Below are 18,750 nucleotides of genomic sequence, written 5' to 3' on the forward strand. Positions count from 1 at the left end.
AGTGTTCATCTACAAATGTAAAAACCTACTGTTAAGACAATTTGTTAGCTATTATGGGAACTGAGATAGTTGCAGTTGCAAATTAATCTGGGTCAACTGTAAATTTCTGAAGGCAACATTATAATTACATTGTCTGCTAGCATTCAGGTGGCACCTCTGCTAGGCTACCTTCCCTTTTGGGAATTTTAAAAGCTGCCACATTCACTTAGAAAACTTAAAATAGCAAACACAAGCAAGCTAGTGAGGATTATAATCCTGCATATGCCATGAAGTACTTTGTGAATTTAAGAAAAGAAACATTAATCTCTATGGTTTAGCTTCTCAATTTATAAAATTATTCCTATACTTTCCTGTGTAACAGAAATTTACTATAGCATAAAGAATTTGCATCACTGACAAGATACAGAATAATTAGAATAGACTATTTTTTTACAGTATTTAAAAATGGTTTCATTAATTGGAATCTTAAGTACTTTATGTGCACTCATTCACTACAAAACTCTTGATATAACTGCAGGACTAATCTATGTATATAAAAGGCTAAGTGACTGTCCGTCTGTCCATCCGACTGGCCAGTACATACAACACGCCCTGGCAATTTAAAAATAAACATTGAAAAAAAAATAAACAAACATTGACTTGCGATACATATAAAGCTCTTGCTGGTGCCAATCGCACCTGTGTGTTTCGATCTGTCATTGTTGATCGTGAATTTGGTTGACACTTCTATTATAGAGAAAGGGCGAATAGAGATTAAAATATTTCTTCTAATTAATTTCCTTTCAATGTGCACAAATCCGTGCACTGGGCCACTAGTTACTTAAATAATTTAAGATAAATTAAAATATATTGCTTTCATACATGACTAACAAACATGGCAGGCATTTTAATAACATGCCATTATATTAAAAATACATACCTTGCTATAGTTTTAATAATACCTTCCAGTTCATCTGAAGAAGGAGGATTACGACCACCAGGGGGGAAAACCAAGTTGATAGGGTCAAAGAGTCGAGATAAGGACTTTGATAGATAAGCAGCCTCATAGGGTTGTATTGAGTCTTTTAAAGCCTTTTCTGGACTGTGGAAACAAAATGTATTAAAAATGAATTTAGGCTGCAAGTGCCTGTCTTAGAAAGCAAATCTAAATAAAATGTAACTCTACATGCAGAAAAAGCAGAAATTTTGTTTAAATATAAATACATTTCATAATTAAACATTTATTAAGGACTAAATATTTTAATTTATACATAAATCCTAGGTATAAATATAACATACACCAATACCTACTGAAGTAAGTCTGTCATTTGAAACTCAAAGACTAACACTGTAAAATCTTCTTAATTTCTAATAGGGCTATACCTTTACTTAGCAAATCCTATCTTTACAGTGTCATGTCTGCAGAGACCTCTTCCACTAGCTGTGATTTTCAACCTTTTCCTTCTCATGGCACACATGGACTAATTACTAAAATTCTGCAGCACACCAAAATATATATTTTTTGCTATTCTGACAAAAACAGAGGTATAACTTTTATTGATTTACTGAACAGCTGAACGACTTTCCAGTCGTCATTCCGGATGTCCTTCTGGACAAAGCCATGGCGGCGGGAGTCAAAGCAGAGGCAGTTAGAGGCAATCGGGCAGGCAGGTGAGCAATTAGGGGCGATGAGGCAGGCAGGCGAGTAGTTAGGGGCAATGAGGCAGGCAGGCAGAGTGGTTAGGGATGATCAGGCAGGCAGGCATGCCAGCAGTTAAGAGTCAGCGATCCCAGATTGCGAGAGGGTGCAGGCTGGGCTGAGGGACACCCCCCCCCCTCCTGTGCAAGAATTTCATGCACTGGGCCTCTAGCACTTATATATAAGGATTTCTGGTACCAAGAACTAACCAATCAGATGCAACCTTATTATGCAACATGACCAATAAGATGCAACTCTATTATATGACCTATATATTTATGGTTCAAGACAGGGCATTCACACTGGACAGCTATTTTGTGTGAGCTGTTGTCACTTTTTTATTTGACAATCTAAGGGAAAAGAGGTAAGTGTCCCTGACTAAATAGTCAGGTACTGCATGTTTTAAAAATTCTTGCAGTTGCTCTGGCTGGGTACTCAGTGGTTAGTGTGGTTTGATACGTCAAAGTTGCAGGTTTGATCCCAGGTCAGGGAACATACAGGAATCAACCAATGAATGCATAAATAAGTGGAACAATCTCTCTCTCTCTCTCTCTCTCTCTCTCTCTCTCTCTCTCTCTCTCTCTCCCCCCTCTCTCTCTCCTCTCTCTCCTCTCTCTCTCTCCCCCCCCTCTCTCTCTCTCTCTCTCTCTCTCCCTTCTTCTCTCTCTAAAATCAATAAATAAGTAAAATTTTAAAAAAGAAGACTGTAGAGGTTTCCTTACAAAATGAAAAATTAAAAAATCTTGCAGTACACTGGTTGAAAATTGCTGCACTCGCTCAATCCTTTTCACCCACAGCTGGCACCTCCCATAAAGCTCACTGACTGGCGGAGAAGTATACATACAGGTCTAGGTTTTTATCTGCCTTCCCATGCCCAAACTGTTACTAATAAGAATGAGGAGAAGCTGAAACCGGTTTGGCTCAGTGGATAGAGCGTCGGCCTGCGGACTGAAAGGTCCCAGGTTCGATTCCGGTCAAGGGCATGTACCTGGGTTGTGGGCACATCCCCAGTGGGAGATGTGCAGGAGGCAGCTTATCAATGTTTCTCCCTAATCGATGTTACTAACTCTCTATCTCTCTCCCTTCCTCTCTGTAAAAAAATCAATAAAATATATTTTAAAAAAAAAAAGAATGAGGAGAAAATAAAAAGTATTTGTTAACGTCCTACAATCACATAAATACTCCCCACTGGAGTTCTAAGCTAATTTGTTTTACAATATTCTTCACAAAAGAAAATGTAACCTATTAAACACTTCTTTTCCTCCGTACTCTTCCTATGCCTTCAATTATTTGTGTTGATTTTCATTTAGCAGTCCAATTATTGAGTCTTAGAGTTTTCCTCTAAAAATTATCAAATACATCATCCCTGTTTATGATCCTTTTACCAGCCCTACCATTCTCTTTTGCCCTGCCACTGTCTTTTTCTTTTTCTTAAATAAATCCCCCTTCATCCTAAATATTAACCTTGAAAACAAATGACCTGCTCCTTCATGTATACAAAGCCTGGCTTTCTCCTTTCCCACTCTTTCTGATCAACTGACAAGACCTAGATGTCAGAATGCTCTTGGCTCTGTGTCATAATTCCATGGTTATCAATTGATACTTTCTCATTCAATAAGTATTTCACTCGACACGTATTTACTGGGAATGCCGTGTACCAGGCGCTTTTTAAGTGCTGGGAAGATACAGATTTAAAATGCTTAAAACTCTAGTAAAGAAATATGCAGGCTGCCCTGACCTGTGTTGCTTACTGGTTGGAGTTGCCCCCGACACCAAAGGGTCGCAGGTTCGATTCCTGGTCAAGGGCACACGCCTGTGTTGCAGTTCACTCCCTAACTCCTGGTCGGGATGCGTGCAGGAGGCAACCAGTCGATGTGTCTCTTTCACACTGATGTTTCTCTCTCTGTCCTCTCCCTTCCACTCTTTCTGAAAAGTAATGGAGAAAATATCCTCAGGTAAGGATGAAAAAAAGGAAGTATGCAGGTAACGTATAACAGATGAAGACAGAAAGACCACAATGGGAAAAGTGAAGAACTAGTGCCTAAATCTGTTAGAAGTAATCCTATACTGAAGTCTATGGCATCTCTTTAAACATCTTCTGTTTTTCCTTCTGTCATTTATTAACCATAAGAAATGTCTTCCCCAACACAATGCAATATACAACATACAAGATGAAGTACTTTACTGTAGAATTGTACACCTGAAGCCTTTAGTTCTATAAACCAATGTCAACCCAATTAAAAAAAAAAAAAAAGCATCTTCCCTCTTCCACAGAAACGTTAGCCCTAGCACTCTTCCTGCTCTCCAGTGCTCTAAGGGTCCTTGGGGGCTACTATGTCAAACAGGTAACTTTTTTCACTTATTTCTGTTCTGTGCCTTTATTTTATCTCTACTATGGAGCTTCCTTATATCTGAGCCAACATTCTGAACTGCTGCAACTCTAAGATCTCTAAGCTTGAGAACTTTTCCACACTCCTACTCTCCTCTATTTCCCTCCCTCCTACAAATACTATTAAGCCTTTACAATTTGTCAAGGACCTCCAAAATGTAGGAAATGTAGCTATGAAGTCAGCTCAAAAATTCTGTCCTCAAAGTTTACATGCTATTGAAAGTGATACTAAATAAATAAATAAAATTTAAATGAGTTAAGTATGGAATAAACCTGTCTATTGTGGTCTTTCTGAGTTAATCCTACTTGGAGTTTACAGAGCTTCCTAGATAATATATACGTTATATTATTATTTTATATATAATAAAGAGGTAATATGCAAATTGACCATCGCACCCTAAGATGGTCACCAACGTGTGGTTACAAGGTGGCCGGCAGGGGAGGGCAGTTGTGGGTGATCAGGCCAGCAGGGGAGGGCAGTTGGGGGCGACCAGACCTGCAGGGGAGGACAAGTAGGGGTGACCAGGCCAGCAGGGGAGGGCAGTTGAGGGGGGGGTGGGACGAGGCCTGCAGGGGAGGGCAGTTGGGGGCGACCAGGCCTGCAGGAGAGGACAGTTAGGGGTGACCAGGCCGGCAGGGGAGGGCAGTTAGAGGCAACTAGGCCTGGAGGGGAGGGCAATTAGAGGCAACCAGGCCAGCAGGGGAGGGCAGTTAGGGGCGATCAGGCCAGCAGGGGAGCAGTTAGGTGTCGGTCAGACTGGCAGGGGAGTGGTTAGGGGCAATCAGGAGGTAGGCAGGTGAGCAGTTGGGAGCCAGTAGTCCCGAATGTGAGAGGGATGTTCAACTGCCAGATTAGGCCCAATCCCTGTTGGATTGGGCCCAAAGAGGCAGTCGGACATCCTCCGAGGAGTTTCAGATTAGAGAGGGTGCAGGCTGGGCTGAGGGACACCCCCTCCCCCAGTGCATGAATAGCTTTTCAATAAAATCTGTAACTGCGCAGAAACTCCATTTCTTTAACATGACACTTTCTCCTTTCTATCCATCCACTCCCTTAATCATTAAGCCCTTAAGACATCAGATTCTGGAGAGCATTAAACTGTCTTAAGAAAAAGCCTCAAGTAACACCTTACTCTAGTGAAGCAGGGAAGCATCCTGAGGTCCTCTTAGCCTACATTTCCTGGCATGAACCACTATTTCAAAAGCGAGGGGAAGGTTTATTAAGACTTCAGTATTTTCATGGTACCACAATAAGGTAGAGTTGCCACTCCTTGAGTGGTGCTTGGGCACACTTCTTCTTTTTTAAAAAAAAATATATTTTATTATTTTTTACAGACAGGAAGGGAGCGGGATAGAGAGTTAGAAACATCGATGAGAGAGAAACATCGATCAGCTGCCTCCTGCACATTCCCTACTGGGTATGTGCCCGCAATCAAGGTACATGCCCTTGACCACAATCGAACCTGGGACCCTTGAGTCCGCAGGCTGACCCTCTGTCCACTGAGCCAAACTGGTTAGGGCTGGGCACACTTCTTGATCTCATTTGCCTGAAACTGGCCTCAGCTATGGGAAGCTGTTAGCAGGATGAGCCCTGCAATTGGGAGGTGGGGGCTGTAGATGAAAAAAAGAAATTCTATGGAAAGTAATTTCACAGAGTACTCTGATCATTAATTCCTAATTGGGCTGGTCATGGTGAGTATACATGACTTAGGCCTATCACTTCTTTGGGGAAACATATTAAACCAGCCCTGTCCATTTTTCTAGGTTAACACATTTCTGAAATACCAGAAGTAGTACCCCTCAAAAGGAGGTATCAACCCTCAAGAGAGCACATAATCTCATTAACTATCCTGTAATCTAATGCCCACCCTACTTTCTCCAATCCTCCTTAATTTCAAATGCATAAAAGAAACTGTCAATCTGTTATTCTCTAGAGCATTTGAGATCTTATTTCCTGGCATATGTTATCAATTATCAATTTGGCTCAAATAAACTCTTATAAAAATTCTCCAAAGATCTGGAAGTTTATCAAGTTGACAGGGCAAAGAGAGCCTTTTGTTCTTTGTTGCTGCAGTCTCAAGTAGAGTGTATGCATTGCTGAGATGGGAGAATGGAGGGAAGAAACAGTTTTGGCTCAAATATCACAGGCTCTTCAATAAATTCTTTCTTACTGAATTTTCATAGATTTCGAGTAAATGATTTGTCATTTGCTGTTTGCTTTTAGGACCATTTCCAGAGGCTTTACATTGTTATTTTTAGTCCAAACCAGTTTCACTGGAGAGTGGGTCAGTGGAGTACTAACCACTCAGAAGTCGATCTTCTCCTATTGTGTCATTAATCAATTCTAATGATGTTTTTGTGTCTACCATTCCACATCTAGGCCTCCAAAACCTTTATTTTGCTATGTTAAGAAATCAATTATCAGTCCTCATCTTCAACTTCTCTGTAGTATATGACACAGTTAACTGATCTTCCTTAAACTTAAATGAAATTCATTCTTTGGGGTCCCACACTACTGTGAGTTTTTCTCCTTTATAATCATTTTCTTGCTTAGCCTCCATTGCAGGCTGCCATCCCTCTGGCCAATCTATGAATTTTGGAGAACCTGTTTTGGGCCAGAGTTCTCGTTTACCTTTATATATATCTTCCCTATGCCATCTCCTCCAATTCCATGATTTTTAAAAATGGTTATAATGATGACTCCCAAATATGTATTTCTAGCCTTGATTCACATTCAACTACCTTTTCAACAACTCTATTTGCATTTTCAATTCAACAGTTTCAAAAGTAAATTCAGCACTATTCCATAAAAGAAACGTCTTCTTTTCAAGTATATCCCTGATTCTTTTCCTCTCAAATCTAATTTATTGGCTTGCCCTCTAAACTATATATTTTTTGTTATTGTTAATCCTCATCTGAAGATTTTCTTTCAACTGATTTTTAGAGTGGGAGGGAGGGAAAGTGGAAGGAGGGAGAGAGAAACATCGATGTGAGAGGGTCACATCAATTGGTTGCCTGCACACGCCCCAACTGGAACTGGAAATCAAATCTGTAACCCAGTTATGTATCTCTGACCGAGATATAATTCAACCACAGTATTTTTTTTAAGTGAAAGAAACAAACATTTAAAATCACCCATGAAAAATCCAACGTTTTTCTTACAAGGTACGTGATAACAATCTGTTATCTGAGTCAGCCTCCTCACTATAAATCTGATTCTAGTGTTTAAAGGTGTGCAAATCAATTGATTTGGTACGCAAATAAAAATTTTAAAATAATACTCTTTTTCAACATAGGAGGAAAAAGTGGCTGCTTTAAACTTGAGATGTATGTTGTTTTCCAATGTGGCTCCTAAACATGAGTGATCTAAGAGATTTTCAGGTTTAATTTTGCATGTGTTCAATTTTTCCCTACCAGAGAACCTATTCCAGCATAAGATTAAGACAAAATCTTAACATGCCAACAAACAGGTTTGATTAAACAAACATACTCATAATCTGGCTTTTTTGGTATGAATATGTCTTGTGTATCATCTTCCATGTGTTGTAAGTCAACATAGAGGTCTGTGGTTCCACTTGCATTAAATTTTCCTTGAATATTTTGGCTGTACTGTTGAAGACGCTTCCATAAGTCATTATAAAGACGCAATAATTTAGGGTATTCTCCTTCAAATGCCTGTTTCAAAAACATAGAAGCTGCCAAGCAAAACAATAAATGCATTAGATAAATGATAGAACAAAATGTAGCTAGAAGTTCTTTTGTATATGAAGATGATGGGACAAACAGCTTACATTACAGGTCAAACCAAAGGTGTATTCCAAAGAGGCCATTTAAATAATTCTGGTATAGTTTTATTAACCAATGTAACCCCAATAAATGCAATTTAAAATAAATAAAATAATGCTATCCTGGCCAACTTGGCTCAGGGTTTAGAGCATCAACCTGCGGACCAAAGGGTTGTGGGTTCGATTCTCAGTCAAGGGCACATACTTTGTTTGCAGGCTTGATCCCAGGCACAGGTCAGGGCCCATGCAGGAGACAAACAATTGGTGTGTCTCTCTCATATCAATGTTTTTCTCTCCACACCGCCCCCCACCCCCTTCCACTCTCTAAAAATCAATAGAAAAATATTATTCGGTGAGGATTTTTTTTTAAATTCAGCAAATCTAGTCCATGAATATATAAAAAGAATAATACATTATGACCAAGAGGGATTTATCCTAAGAACTCTAATATCAATCAGTGTGACTCTGTAACAGGGAATAAAAAGTTTATACAACTCTGACAAACCATGAAATTGAATTAGAATAAAACGTACTAACAAACAGATAAAAGGAACTGACCTATACTGACAGTTTCCTTATAAGCATACTAGAGGCCTGGTGCACGAAAATTTGTGCAGTTGGGGGGTGGGGTGGGTGGGGGAGGAGTCCTTCAGCCCAGCCTGTGCCCTCTCACAGTCCAGGAGCCCTCGGGGGATGTCCGACTGACAGCTTAGGCATGCTCCCTGCAGCCTACCGGTTGTTACACTGTTCAATTTGCATATTAGCCTTTTATTATATGCTAGAGGCCTGGTGCATGAAATTTGTGCACGGAGGGAAGGGGATGTCCCTCAGTCGGCCTGCACTCTCTCCAATCTGGGACCCCTCGGAGGATGTACGACTGCTGGTTTAGGCCAGCCCAATCGACCCCAATGGCCCTCCCCTGCCAGCCCGATCGCCCCCAACTGCCCTCTCCTGCCAGCCCGATCGCCCCCAACTGCCCTCCCCTGCCGGCCATATTGTGGTGGCCATCTTGTGATGAAATGGGGGCAGCCATCTTGTGATAACATGGAGGTGGCCATCTTGTGATGACGTGGGGTGGCCATCTTGTGACATCGCGCAATGCCACCTAGGCTTTTATTATATAGGAAGATTGCAGGCATCAGCAGTTCCAGTTCCTCTTGCATAAGAAATGGCCTTGACCATGACTTCAGTTGACAGAGGTTACCCAACTGCAGGAATTTGGCTAGAACTCACCAGTTCAAGCACACTGACACTAAAGATCCATATCTGGACCAGCAAGGATACTGCCTGCCTGTCCACAGCCCCTCCTCCTGATCTCTTTGTTCTGTGTTTCCTCCCCCTCGCTATAAAAACCCCTGCTTGCACTCTTTGGACAAGAGTCTCCCATCTTCTCAAGATGCCAGCACTCCAATAAATCCCTTTCCTTTTTCACTAGCATCTGTCTCACGAGTTTGGTTTTCGTAGTGGTAGGCAGTCAAACCTTGGTTCTGGTTACAATTCATCATATTAACAAACTAAGATGAAAAGCATGTGATCATAATAAATAAATGCAGAAAAAGCATCAGGTTGGTGAACAAATATTATTACCTGGAAATTATGACAGAAAACTAACAGACACAAAGCTTAGAAATCATCCTGGAAATAACTATCACCCAAAGATAATTAAAGCAGCAGATTTTATATACGAAATATTTTGAATCTTCATTGTGATAGGTTCAGGAGCCTCATCTTTTGAATAAAGTACATTCATTTTTTGTCAAATCCCTGGATTATATTTTATTATATCCAGATCTTCTTTTTATAAACATGAACATTTATAATCAGAAAGAACATGTTCCTAGCTAGAAAAATTTCCCTTTAGATATTTTCTTCCAAAATTCTACTTACTTAGACAATCTGTTACATTGTATAGACTCTTCATTCTACAGATGGTTGAATTTCCTTAATATTTTGTGTCTATAGTTTTAAGTACTATAGTACACATCAGGAACTGTATGTGCTCTATAAATGGCAGCTGCTTTACAAACAACTTAACTTTGAAGTCCTCACAAAGGTAGTTACTAAAATAATAATGCTATTAGTAGTAACAGACCACTCAGAATGTGAAATATCAATGAGATTTTTGCTTAAAAATATTATACTTCTTCTCAGTAGTTTCTTTGACTACACAAGGCAGATAGGTCCCCTAAGATAAGAACCGAAAAGCATGACTGGCTTTGGTAATTAAGAGGCAGGTCACTGCTTACTTTAATAAGGACAATTTCAATAGAATGGTGGGAGATAACTATAGTGCACCTACTTGAGAGATTAACAGTATGAAAATGAAGATGAAGTTTGGATAAAAAGAGGAGAGATTAAATAGTAACTAAAGAGAAAACCTCTAGTTTTGTTTTTAGTTTTATTAAGGTAATTTGAATAGGTTTCTAATTCAGGGGGAAAATATTTTTTAAAAGGAGAAATGCAAGTCTGGCAGCATGGCTCAGTGGTTGAGTGTGGACCTATGAAACAGGAGGTCACAATTTGATTCCCAGTCAGGACACATGCATGGCTTGTGGGTTCGATCCCCAGTGTGGGGCATGCAGGAGGCAGCCAATCAATGATTCTCTCTCATCACTGATGTTTCCCTCTCTCCCTCTCTCTTACCCTCTGAAATAAATAATATATATACATATATATATATATATATATATATATATATATATATATATATATTTTAAAGGGACAAATGCAAGATAGAAAAAAGGAAAGTTCAGTTGGTTAGAGCATCATCCCGATACACCACGGTGGGTTTGATCTTGTGTCAGGGCACATACAAGAAGCAACCAATGAATGTATAAATAAGTGGAACAACATATCAATGTTTCTTTCTTTCTCTTTCTTTCTTCTACCCACATTCCTTGTTCTAAAATCAATGAATAAAATTAAAAAAAAAAGAGAGAGAAGTATGAAGGATATTGCTGAGACAATGGGGTAACAACGCAGAACCAGCCAGCTCCAGATTGCTGGAAGCAGAGCCTCTCCTCCCACTTCTGACTCTCTGGAAAACTTGTCTTCATTAACTTAAAATTAACTTCAAACTTGTCTTCATTGACTATAACAGCTTGAAGATTTTAAAAAGGTTTTTAAAGTGATAAAATACAGTTTTAATGAATGCCTGAGAACATAAATGGACTTTTACATTTGCTTTCTTTTATTCTAAAAACTGAGGTTTTATTAAATTTTGTAATTATGCTTACATATTTTGTAGGCATATTTACTCTTGTATTTTCTTACTGGTTTATGAGTAATCAGCTTACAATGTGAAGAAAACTTCATGATGATAACTGGTCTCATTACTTCCATCATGAAGTTAGGAACTAGTAAAAATGTATTTATATAATACTACACCTGAATATTTTAAAAACTACCTCCTAAAATAATTTATGAATTTTAACTTTCAAGCACACATGTCAGACTCTAAAAATGCTCATTTTATTGAACAACTCTGAGTAATTATTGAATCAAAGACATAGATATATAGATGTTATTTCACTATTCTTTTAACATTTCATATGTTTGGGGGGAAAAATAAGGTGACAATAGCATGCAGCTAAATACTGCCTGTAGAAAAAAATTAGCATAAACACTTAAATTAGAAAAGCAAAGTTTAAATTAATAATCTAAACTTTAAATTAGAAAAGCAAAGTTTAAATTAATAATCTAAACTTAGGTTTAATAAACAAGAAAATGAGCAAATCAAACCCAAAGCAAATAAATGAAAATACATAATATACATAAGAGCAGAAATCAATAAAATAGAAAATAGAGAAAAATCAATGAAACCAAATATTGGTTTCTGAGAAGATGAATAAAATTAATAAACCTCTACTCATAATTATTAGGAAAAAATAGATGAAACTAATGTGAGATGGAACATCACATCAGATTCCAGACATGCAAAGGGTAATAAGGAAGCATACAGCAACTTTATTCCCATAAATCAGAAAACCTCAACAAACTGTAAAAAGGCTTTGAAAGACATAAACTACCAAAGCTCATTCAAGAAGAAATAACTGAAATAATCCTATACTTATGAAAGAAGTTAAATTTGTAGTTAAAACCTTCCCACAGAGAAAATTCCAGGCCCATATAACTTCTTTGGTGAATTTGACCAAAGATTGATTTAAGGAAAAAATAATACTAATTCTACACAAACTGCTTGAGAAACTGAAGAGGAGGAAATACTTCCCAACATATTTTCTGAGGTATTCATTACCCTGATACTAAAACTGGAAAAAGAAATTACAAGAAAACTAAAGATCAAAGGCTTTTTTTTTTTTTAGCAATTTAAACCCAACAACATGTAAAGCAGATAATGAATCATGACCATGTGAGTTTTATCCAAGAATGTAAGTCAGGTTCAAAACTTGAAAAGTCAACATAATTCATGATATTAACAGATTAAAATAACTAAAACTATTTGATTATCTAAATGGATGCAAAAAAAAAGCATTAAAAAAGTCAACTACTTTCCCTCAAACAACAAGAAAAAGAAAGGAAACTCTTCATCCTGATTAAGGACAGCATGGAAACACCTGCAATTAATATCATATAAAGGTTAACTGAATTCTATCTCAGTAAGATAGTAAGCAATGCAGCAGCTATTTTAATTTTACACTGTATTAGAGGTATCAGCCAGTGTATTAAGAAAAAAAAAATAGGATGCTAGATTAAAAAAGAAATTGTCTTTATTTGCAGACCATATCATCATCAATACACAAAATCATTTTAAAAATCTTCAAGAACTACTAGAACTAACAAGGTTAGCAAAGTCAATAATGCAAGGTCGGTACATAAAAATCAAATGTATTTCTAAATACTAACAATGGACAATTCTAAAGAAAAAATTTTAAAAAGTATCATTAATAATAAATTCAAAATATATGAAATCATAATAAATTTAAGAACAGATTTGCTAGACTGAAAACTGTACACAACATTGATAAGAGGCAATGTATAAGAACCGATCAATGGTAAGACAGAGCAAAAATGTGGATCAGAAGACTCAATATTGTTAAGATGCCAATTTATCACAAATTGCTCTGTAGAATCAATGCAATCCTAATCAAAATCCTAGGAGACATTTTTATAGGCACAGTATAGAAATTAACCTTAACCTTTATATCATATTCACAAATTAACTATAAAGAACCTAGTAATACTTCTAGGATAAAATATAGGAGGAAATACTTCTGGCCTTGAATTTGACAAATATTTCTTTGATTAAAAAAACTCCCACAAATTATAAAAGAAAATTTGATAAATGTGACTTTACCAAAATTAAAAACTGTTGTCATTTGGAAGACATTGCTAAGACAATAAAATGGCAAACCACAGATGGGGGGGATATATTTGTAAAACACCCATCTGAAAAAGAACTTTGAGTCTACAATATATAAAGATCTTTTAAGACTTAATAATAGAATAAGCAATAAACTTTTAAAAAACCAACTAACCTAAGACAATGATCTTGACAAACACATAACCAAAGTAGACATACAGATGGTAGGTAAGTATGTGAAAATATGGTCAAAAATCATTAGTCTTTAGGCTAATGGAAATTAAAACCACAATTAAAATCTACTATAACACTCACAAGAATAGCTAAAATTAAAATGACTAACAATATCATTGATTGATAAAAATGTAAAACAATTGGAATTATAATTATTGATGGGAATGTAAAATGGTACATATATCTTGGAAAATAGTTTAGCAATTATTTACAAAATTAAACACATACTTATCAAATTATCAGGAAATCCCAATCTTATGTATTTACCCAAGAGAATAAAGACATATGTATACAAAAAGATGTGTCAGTAAATGACTGTAGTTAGCTTTACTCATAATAACCCAAATTGTAACCCAATTGTTCTTCAACAGAAGAATGTATTTCATCTATACAATGAAATACAATTCAGCAATAAAAAGGAAATGCACTACTGAAATATGCTACAACATGGATGCATCTTAAAATAATTATTCAATATAATAAAACCCTAATATGCAAATTGGCTGAACGGCGGAAGGATCAGTTGCTATGATGCGCACTGACCACCATGAGGCAGACGCTCAATGCAGGAGCTGCTTCCTGGTGGTCAGTGTGCTCCCACAGTGGGAGCGCGGCTCAGCCAGAAGCCAGGCTCATGGCCAGCGAGTGCAGCTGCAGTGGCTGGAGCCTCTCCCACCTCGATGGCAATGCTAAGGGCCCCTGGCAGGGAGTAGGTCTAAGCCGGCAGGCGGACATCCCTCAAGGGCTCCTGGACTGTGAGAGGGTGCCAGCCAGGCTGAGGGACCCCCCGCCCCCCTGCAGTGCATGAATGCCGTGCACCGGGCCTCTAGTACTGATATAAAAGAATGCACACTGCATGATTCCAGCTTAATGAAAATCTAGGAAAAGCTAACTTATATGACAATAGTTGCCAGAAGCTAAAAGGTGGGAGGAGATTAACTACAAAGGAACATGAGAAAAATTTCAGAAGTGATGAAAATATTCTAAATCTCAATTGTGATGGAGGTAATAAGGATATAAACAGGTGTCAAAACTCATAGAATTTTCTGCTTAAAATTGGTGACTTTTACTGTATTGAATTATTATCTCAGAAGAAGCTGACCAAAACAGATATCTAATGCAGGGAGATTTACTAGTAGTAAAGTATCTCTGAGTAGTGTGATTATAGAAGTAAATGAAATAAATCTGCACTAAATAAATTCTCTGCTTAAGTTTTGTTTGGCCACACGTTAATGGAGACCTCTTGTATGGATACAGCCTTGTTGCATATTTCCTTAGAAATGGAAGTAGGGAGGTGGGTAGTGAGATTTATTCAACCTTGTGTTGCCAGTGACTAGGTAATACAGGGTCTCCCCCCAAAATGTATATACATTAACAGCTGATAGCTCAATTAATGTTCTTTTTTTTCTTTTTCTTTTCAGATTTAACCCATTGTAATTCAAAATGGGTGAAAAGTGTGTATAAGTTTTTAGGGGACACCCTATATTTTAATGTACTAGGTACTTTCAGTCAAAGTTTGTGAATAAAAATTTAACTACACACAAACTCTCAAAACGCTTAAAAAAGCCTAGGTTCATTCAATATTCTTACATTCAGTAATTAGACAATAACATTCATAAGGTATTAGCTAGTTTGTATATTTCATTGTTTAGAACTACCCTGCACAATTATTTCATGGCAAAAACAAATTAAGAGAGTTTTGTGGATCACATTTGGATAAGCAACTTTTAATTCATGATGCAGGTATTTCATCAGTTCATTCATTCAATCTTTTGCTTTTTTTTGTTGTTGTTGTTGTTGTTAATCCTCACCCAAGGATACTTTTTCTATTGGTTCTTAGAGAGAGTGAAAGGGCGGGAGGGAGAGAGGAGAGAAAGAGAAACACTGATAGGAGAGAAACACATCAATTGGTTGCTTCCCTGCAGGCACCCCAACGAAGGCTGGGATAGAACCTGCAACGCAGGTGCTGCCCTCCACCCCCCATTTTTAAAAATATTTTTTTATTGATTTCAGAGAGGAAGGAAGAGGGAGAGAGAGATTCCTTGATTTGGAATTGAACCCAAGATCCTTCACTGCACAAGCCAATGCTCCAACCACTGAGCATAGCAGCCAGGGCTAAATGATGGTTTTTTTTCAACACTAAGGAAAATATTTTAATATTTTTTAGTTAGGAAAATAATTCTATAGGCATTAACTAAATTCTTCAACATCAATTACTTTATACCCTTTACACATAGGAAAAATTAAGACAGAATTCCTCTATGCTTGAATTATGGAGAATTAACTTATTCTTTGAAGACTTTTATTCAAGGTAATAAATATTAAAAATGTAAAAACAGTTATCTGCTGCTTATAAAACTGAATATATGGCTAACTTAAGAAATGACAATATGTTTTATAAACCAACAAAGGAAAACTTCCTGACATTAAATTTTAAAGTAACTAAACAATTTTAAAATGAATTTACATTGTGGAATTGTGTACCTGAAACCTGTATAATTTTGTTAACCAATATCACCCCAATAAATTCAATAAAAAGGAAAAAAAGAAGTGAATTTGCAAAATAAATAGTATACTTACAATTTGTTGCCACTTGAAATTGAGAGTAAAGTGCTTGAGTAATTGAATTCCAAAATGTGTATAAAATTTCAGACTGTCCATCCTGTGACCCCAAAAAAGAGATTTATTCATTATTTTAAAAAACTATAATGGATAAGATGTAATGTGAAAATGTATTTCAATGTATTTAAATGAAAATTTCTAAGACAACTACCAAACAATGGAATTAAGTAACAAAGTAGAATATAGTTCATATCTCAAGTTCAGGTAAACAATCATCCTCCTGCTCTACTTACTAGATGTGTGAGTTTGGGCAAGTTGCTTACTCATTCTGTGCCCCCTTTCCATCTGTAAAATGGAGATGATAACAGTACCTGCATTGCAGGATTTTTTTGTTGTTGTTATTGTTTGTCCTTTTTTCCCTCTTTATTTTTTTTCACTGCAGAATTATGAAGATTTAAGAAGGCTGTAAAAGTTATGTCTTGGGACAGTTCCTGACATGTAATAAACCCTCAATGAATGTTAATTATTACAGTTATTATCATTACCTTTTGAAATAAAAAAGGAACTTCTGTGACCATAACAATATGATGGACAAAGCATGCTCAGACTAAGAAGAACCATCGGATATAATTCGCCAGTTACAAAAGAGAACGGCCTGAAACATAGATACAGTTTTGTTTTGTTTGCTTTAAGACTGGAATGATTACTACTTAGCTGAGCACAATATTTTTTCATTCAACTTGGGGTACATGTTTTAGAAAGTAACTACTAAAAAGAGATAATATTAGTTCAAATATCATTTGTTAAATCAAGACAAAGTACTTTGAGATTGTTAAAACAGAATCACACTTCCAGAATTTTACCAAGTACTTTTTAAAAAATCCAACATCCATTCCTGATAAAATCTTTCAGCAAACTAGGAATAGAAAGGAGCTTTCTCAACCTGCTAAAAGGCATTTATGAACAATGAAATGAAAAAATCATGCATAATGGAGAAGACTGAGGGCTTCACCCCTAAAATTAGGGAGAAAACAATGATTTCTTTCGGCTCTCATTAATTCTATTAATATTCAATGAACTAGAAAATGGCTTCCACCTAGTACAACAAATAAGAAAAAGACTTCAGTTTGGAAAGGGAAAAGGGAAAATGGTCTTTATTTATAGATGAATGGATCATCTATGTAAATAATTTGATGGAATCTACAAGAAAGTGACCTGAACTAATAAGTGATATTTTGCAAGATTACAGAATACAAGATCAATATACAAAAATCTGTTGTACTTTTACATAGAATTAGTAATGTGTAATTGAGAATTGAAATTTAATAAGTCCATATACAGTAACATCAAAGAATAAGAAATACGAATAAATCTGTTAAAAGATGAACAACATCTGAAAACTATATTACTGAGAGAAAGTAAAGAAGATCTAAATAAGTAGAGGTATCTTACTTGTGGGTAGATAGATTCATTATTGTTAAGATGTCCATTCTTCCCAAATTGATCTATAATCTCAATAGGTGTTTTGGAGAAATTGACAGGCTGATTCCAAAAGTCAAATAGAAATACAAAGAGCATGGGAAGCCCAACACAACTTTGAAAAAGAAAAGCAAAACTAGAGAGCTAACAATATCCGATTACAAGACTTTTTATAAAACTACAGTATTTAAGGAAGTGTGGGGTTAGCGAAAAGTTAAAGACTTAGATCGTTGGTGCAGAATGGAGTCCAAAAATATACTCAGGCATATATTCAGTGGTGACATAATAGTCTTTTTAACAAGTAGTGCTGAACCATTTGAATACCCAATGTTAAGCCTGAAATTCTAAGACTTATAGAAAAAAACAATAAAACTTTGTGACCATGGAATAAGCAAAGATTTCATAGATGCAACACCAAAAGCTCTTTTCATAAAAGAAAAAAATTTTGATATATAGGACTAACTAAAAATTAAAAATTTCTGCTTTCTAAAATACTCCATTAAGAGAATATAAGACAAGGCCTAGACTGGCGAAAATATTTGCAAATCACATATCTAATAAAGGACTTGCGTCTAAAAAACTCTCAAAACTCATTAAGAAAACAGATAACCGAGTTTTAAAAATAGGCTAAAAATTTGAATAGACACTTCACAGATAGATATGAAATAAACCCAATTTAAAAGAACTCACCATACCAAGTGCTGGTGTTGGTGAGGATATAGAGCAACTCTAACTCTTATATATTGCTGATGGGAAATGTAAAATTGTTCAAACATTTTGGAAGACCGTTTGACAGTTTCTTAAAAAGTTAAACATTCACGTACCATATGACTAAGCAATAGACTCCTAGGCACTAATCCAGAGAAGAAATAAATGGATATATTTATTTCCATCCAAAGCCTTGTATACAAGTGTCCATAACTGTCTACTCCCTGTGTATTCACATTGTCTTCCTTCTATATGTTTCAGGTTTCCTCTTCTTGTACGTATTAAGAAGTTATACGGATTAAGGTCCCAGTCATATTGGATTAAGGTCCACCCTAATGACCCCATTTTAATTTACTTTTTTGAAGACCTATCTCCAAATGTGAATTTAAAAATGTTACCTCTGGGTGATATAATTAAATATGGGGCTTCCAATATTATTTTAGAGTGAAGCACTCAGTCTTCTCCATGATGCATGATTTTACCATTTCATAGTTCATAAATGCCTTTTGGCAGGTTGAGAAAGCTCCTTTCTATTTCTACTTTGCTGAAAGTTCTTACCAGGAATGAATGTTAGATTTTATCAAGTGCTTTTCCTGCA

General features: G+C 36.4%; 1 protein-coding gene across 1 annotated transcript in view; it reads right to left on the minus strand.

Moving 5' to 3' along the window:
* COG5 (component of oligomeric golgi complex 5) overlaps positions 1 to 18,750 on the minus strand; it is a 196,686-nt gene that overhangs the window by 51,468 nt on the left and 126,468 nt on the right. The window contains exons 11-13 of the mRNA XM_081101799.1: positions 15,984 to 16,065; positions 7,555 to 7,759; positions 920 to 1,081 (exon numbers count right to left, since the gene is read on the minus strand). Coding sequence (XP_080957925.1) covers positions 920 to 1,081; positions 7,555 to 7,759; positions 15,984 to 16,065 — 449 coding nt within the window. The remainder of the gene's footprint in view (positions 1 to 919; positions 1,082 to 7,554; positions 7,760 to 15,983; positions 16,066 to 18,750) is intronic.

This window comes from Myotis nattereri (genome assembly GCF_964212035.1).
Source record: "Myotis nattereri genome assembly, chromosome: 11".
NCBI classification, from domain to species: domain Eukaryota; kingdom Metazoa; phylum Chordata; class Mammalia; order Chiroptera; family Vespertilionidae; genus Myotis; species Myotis nattereri.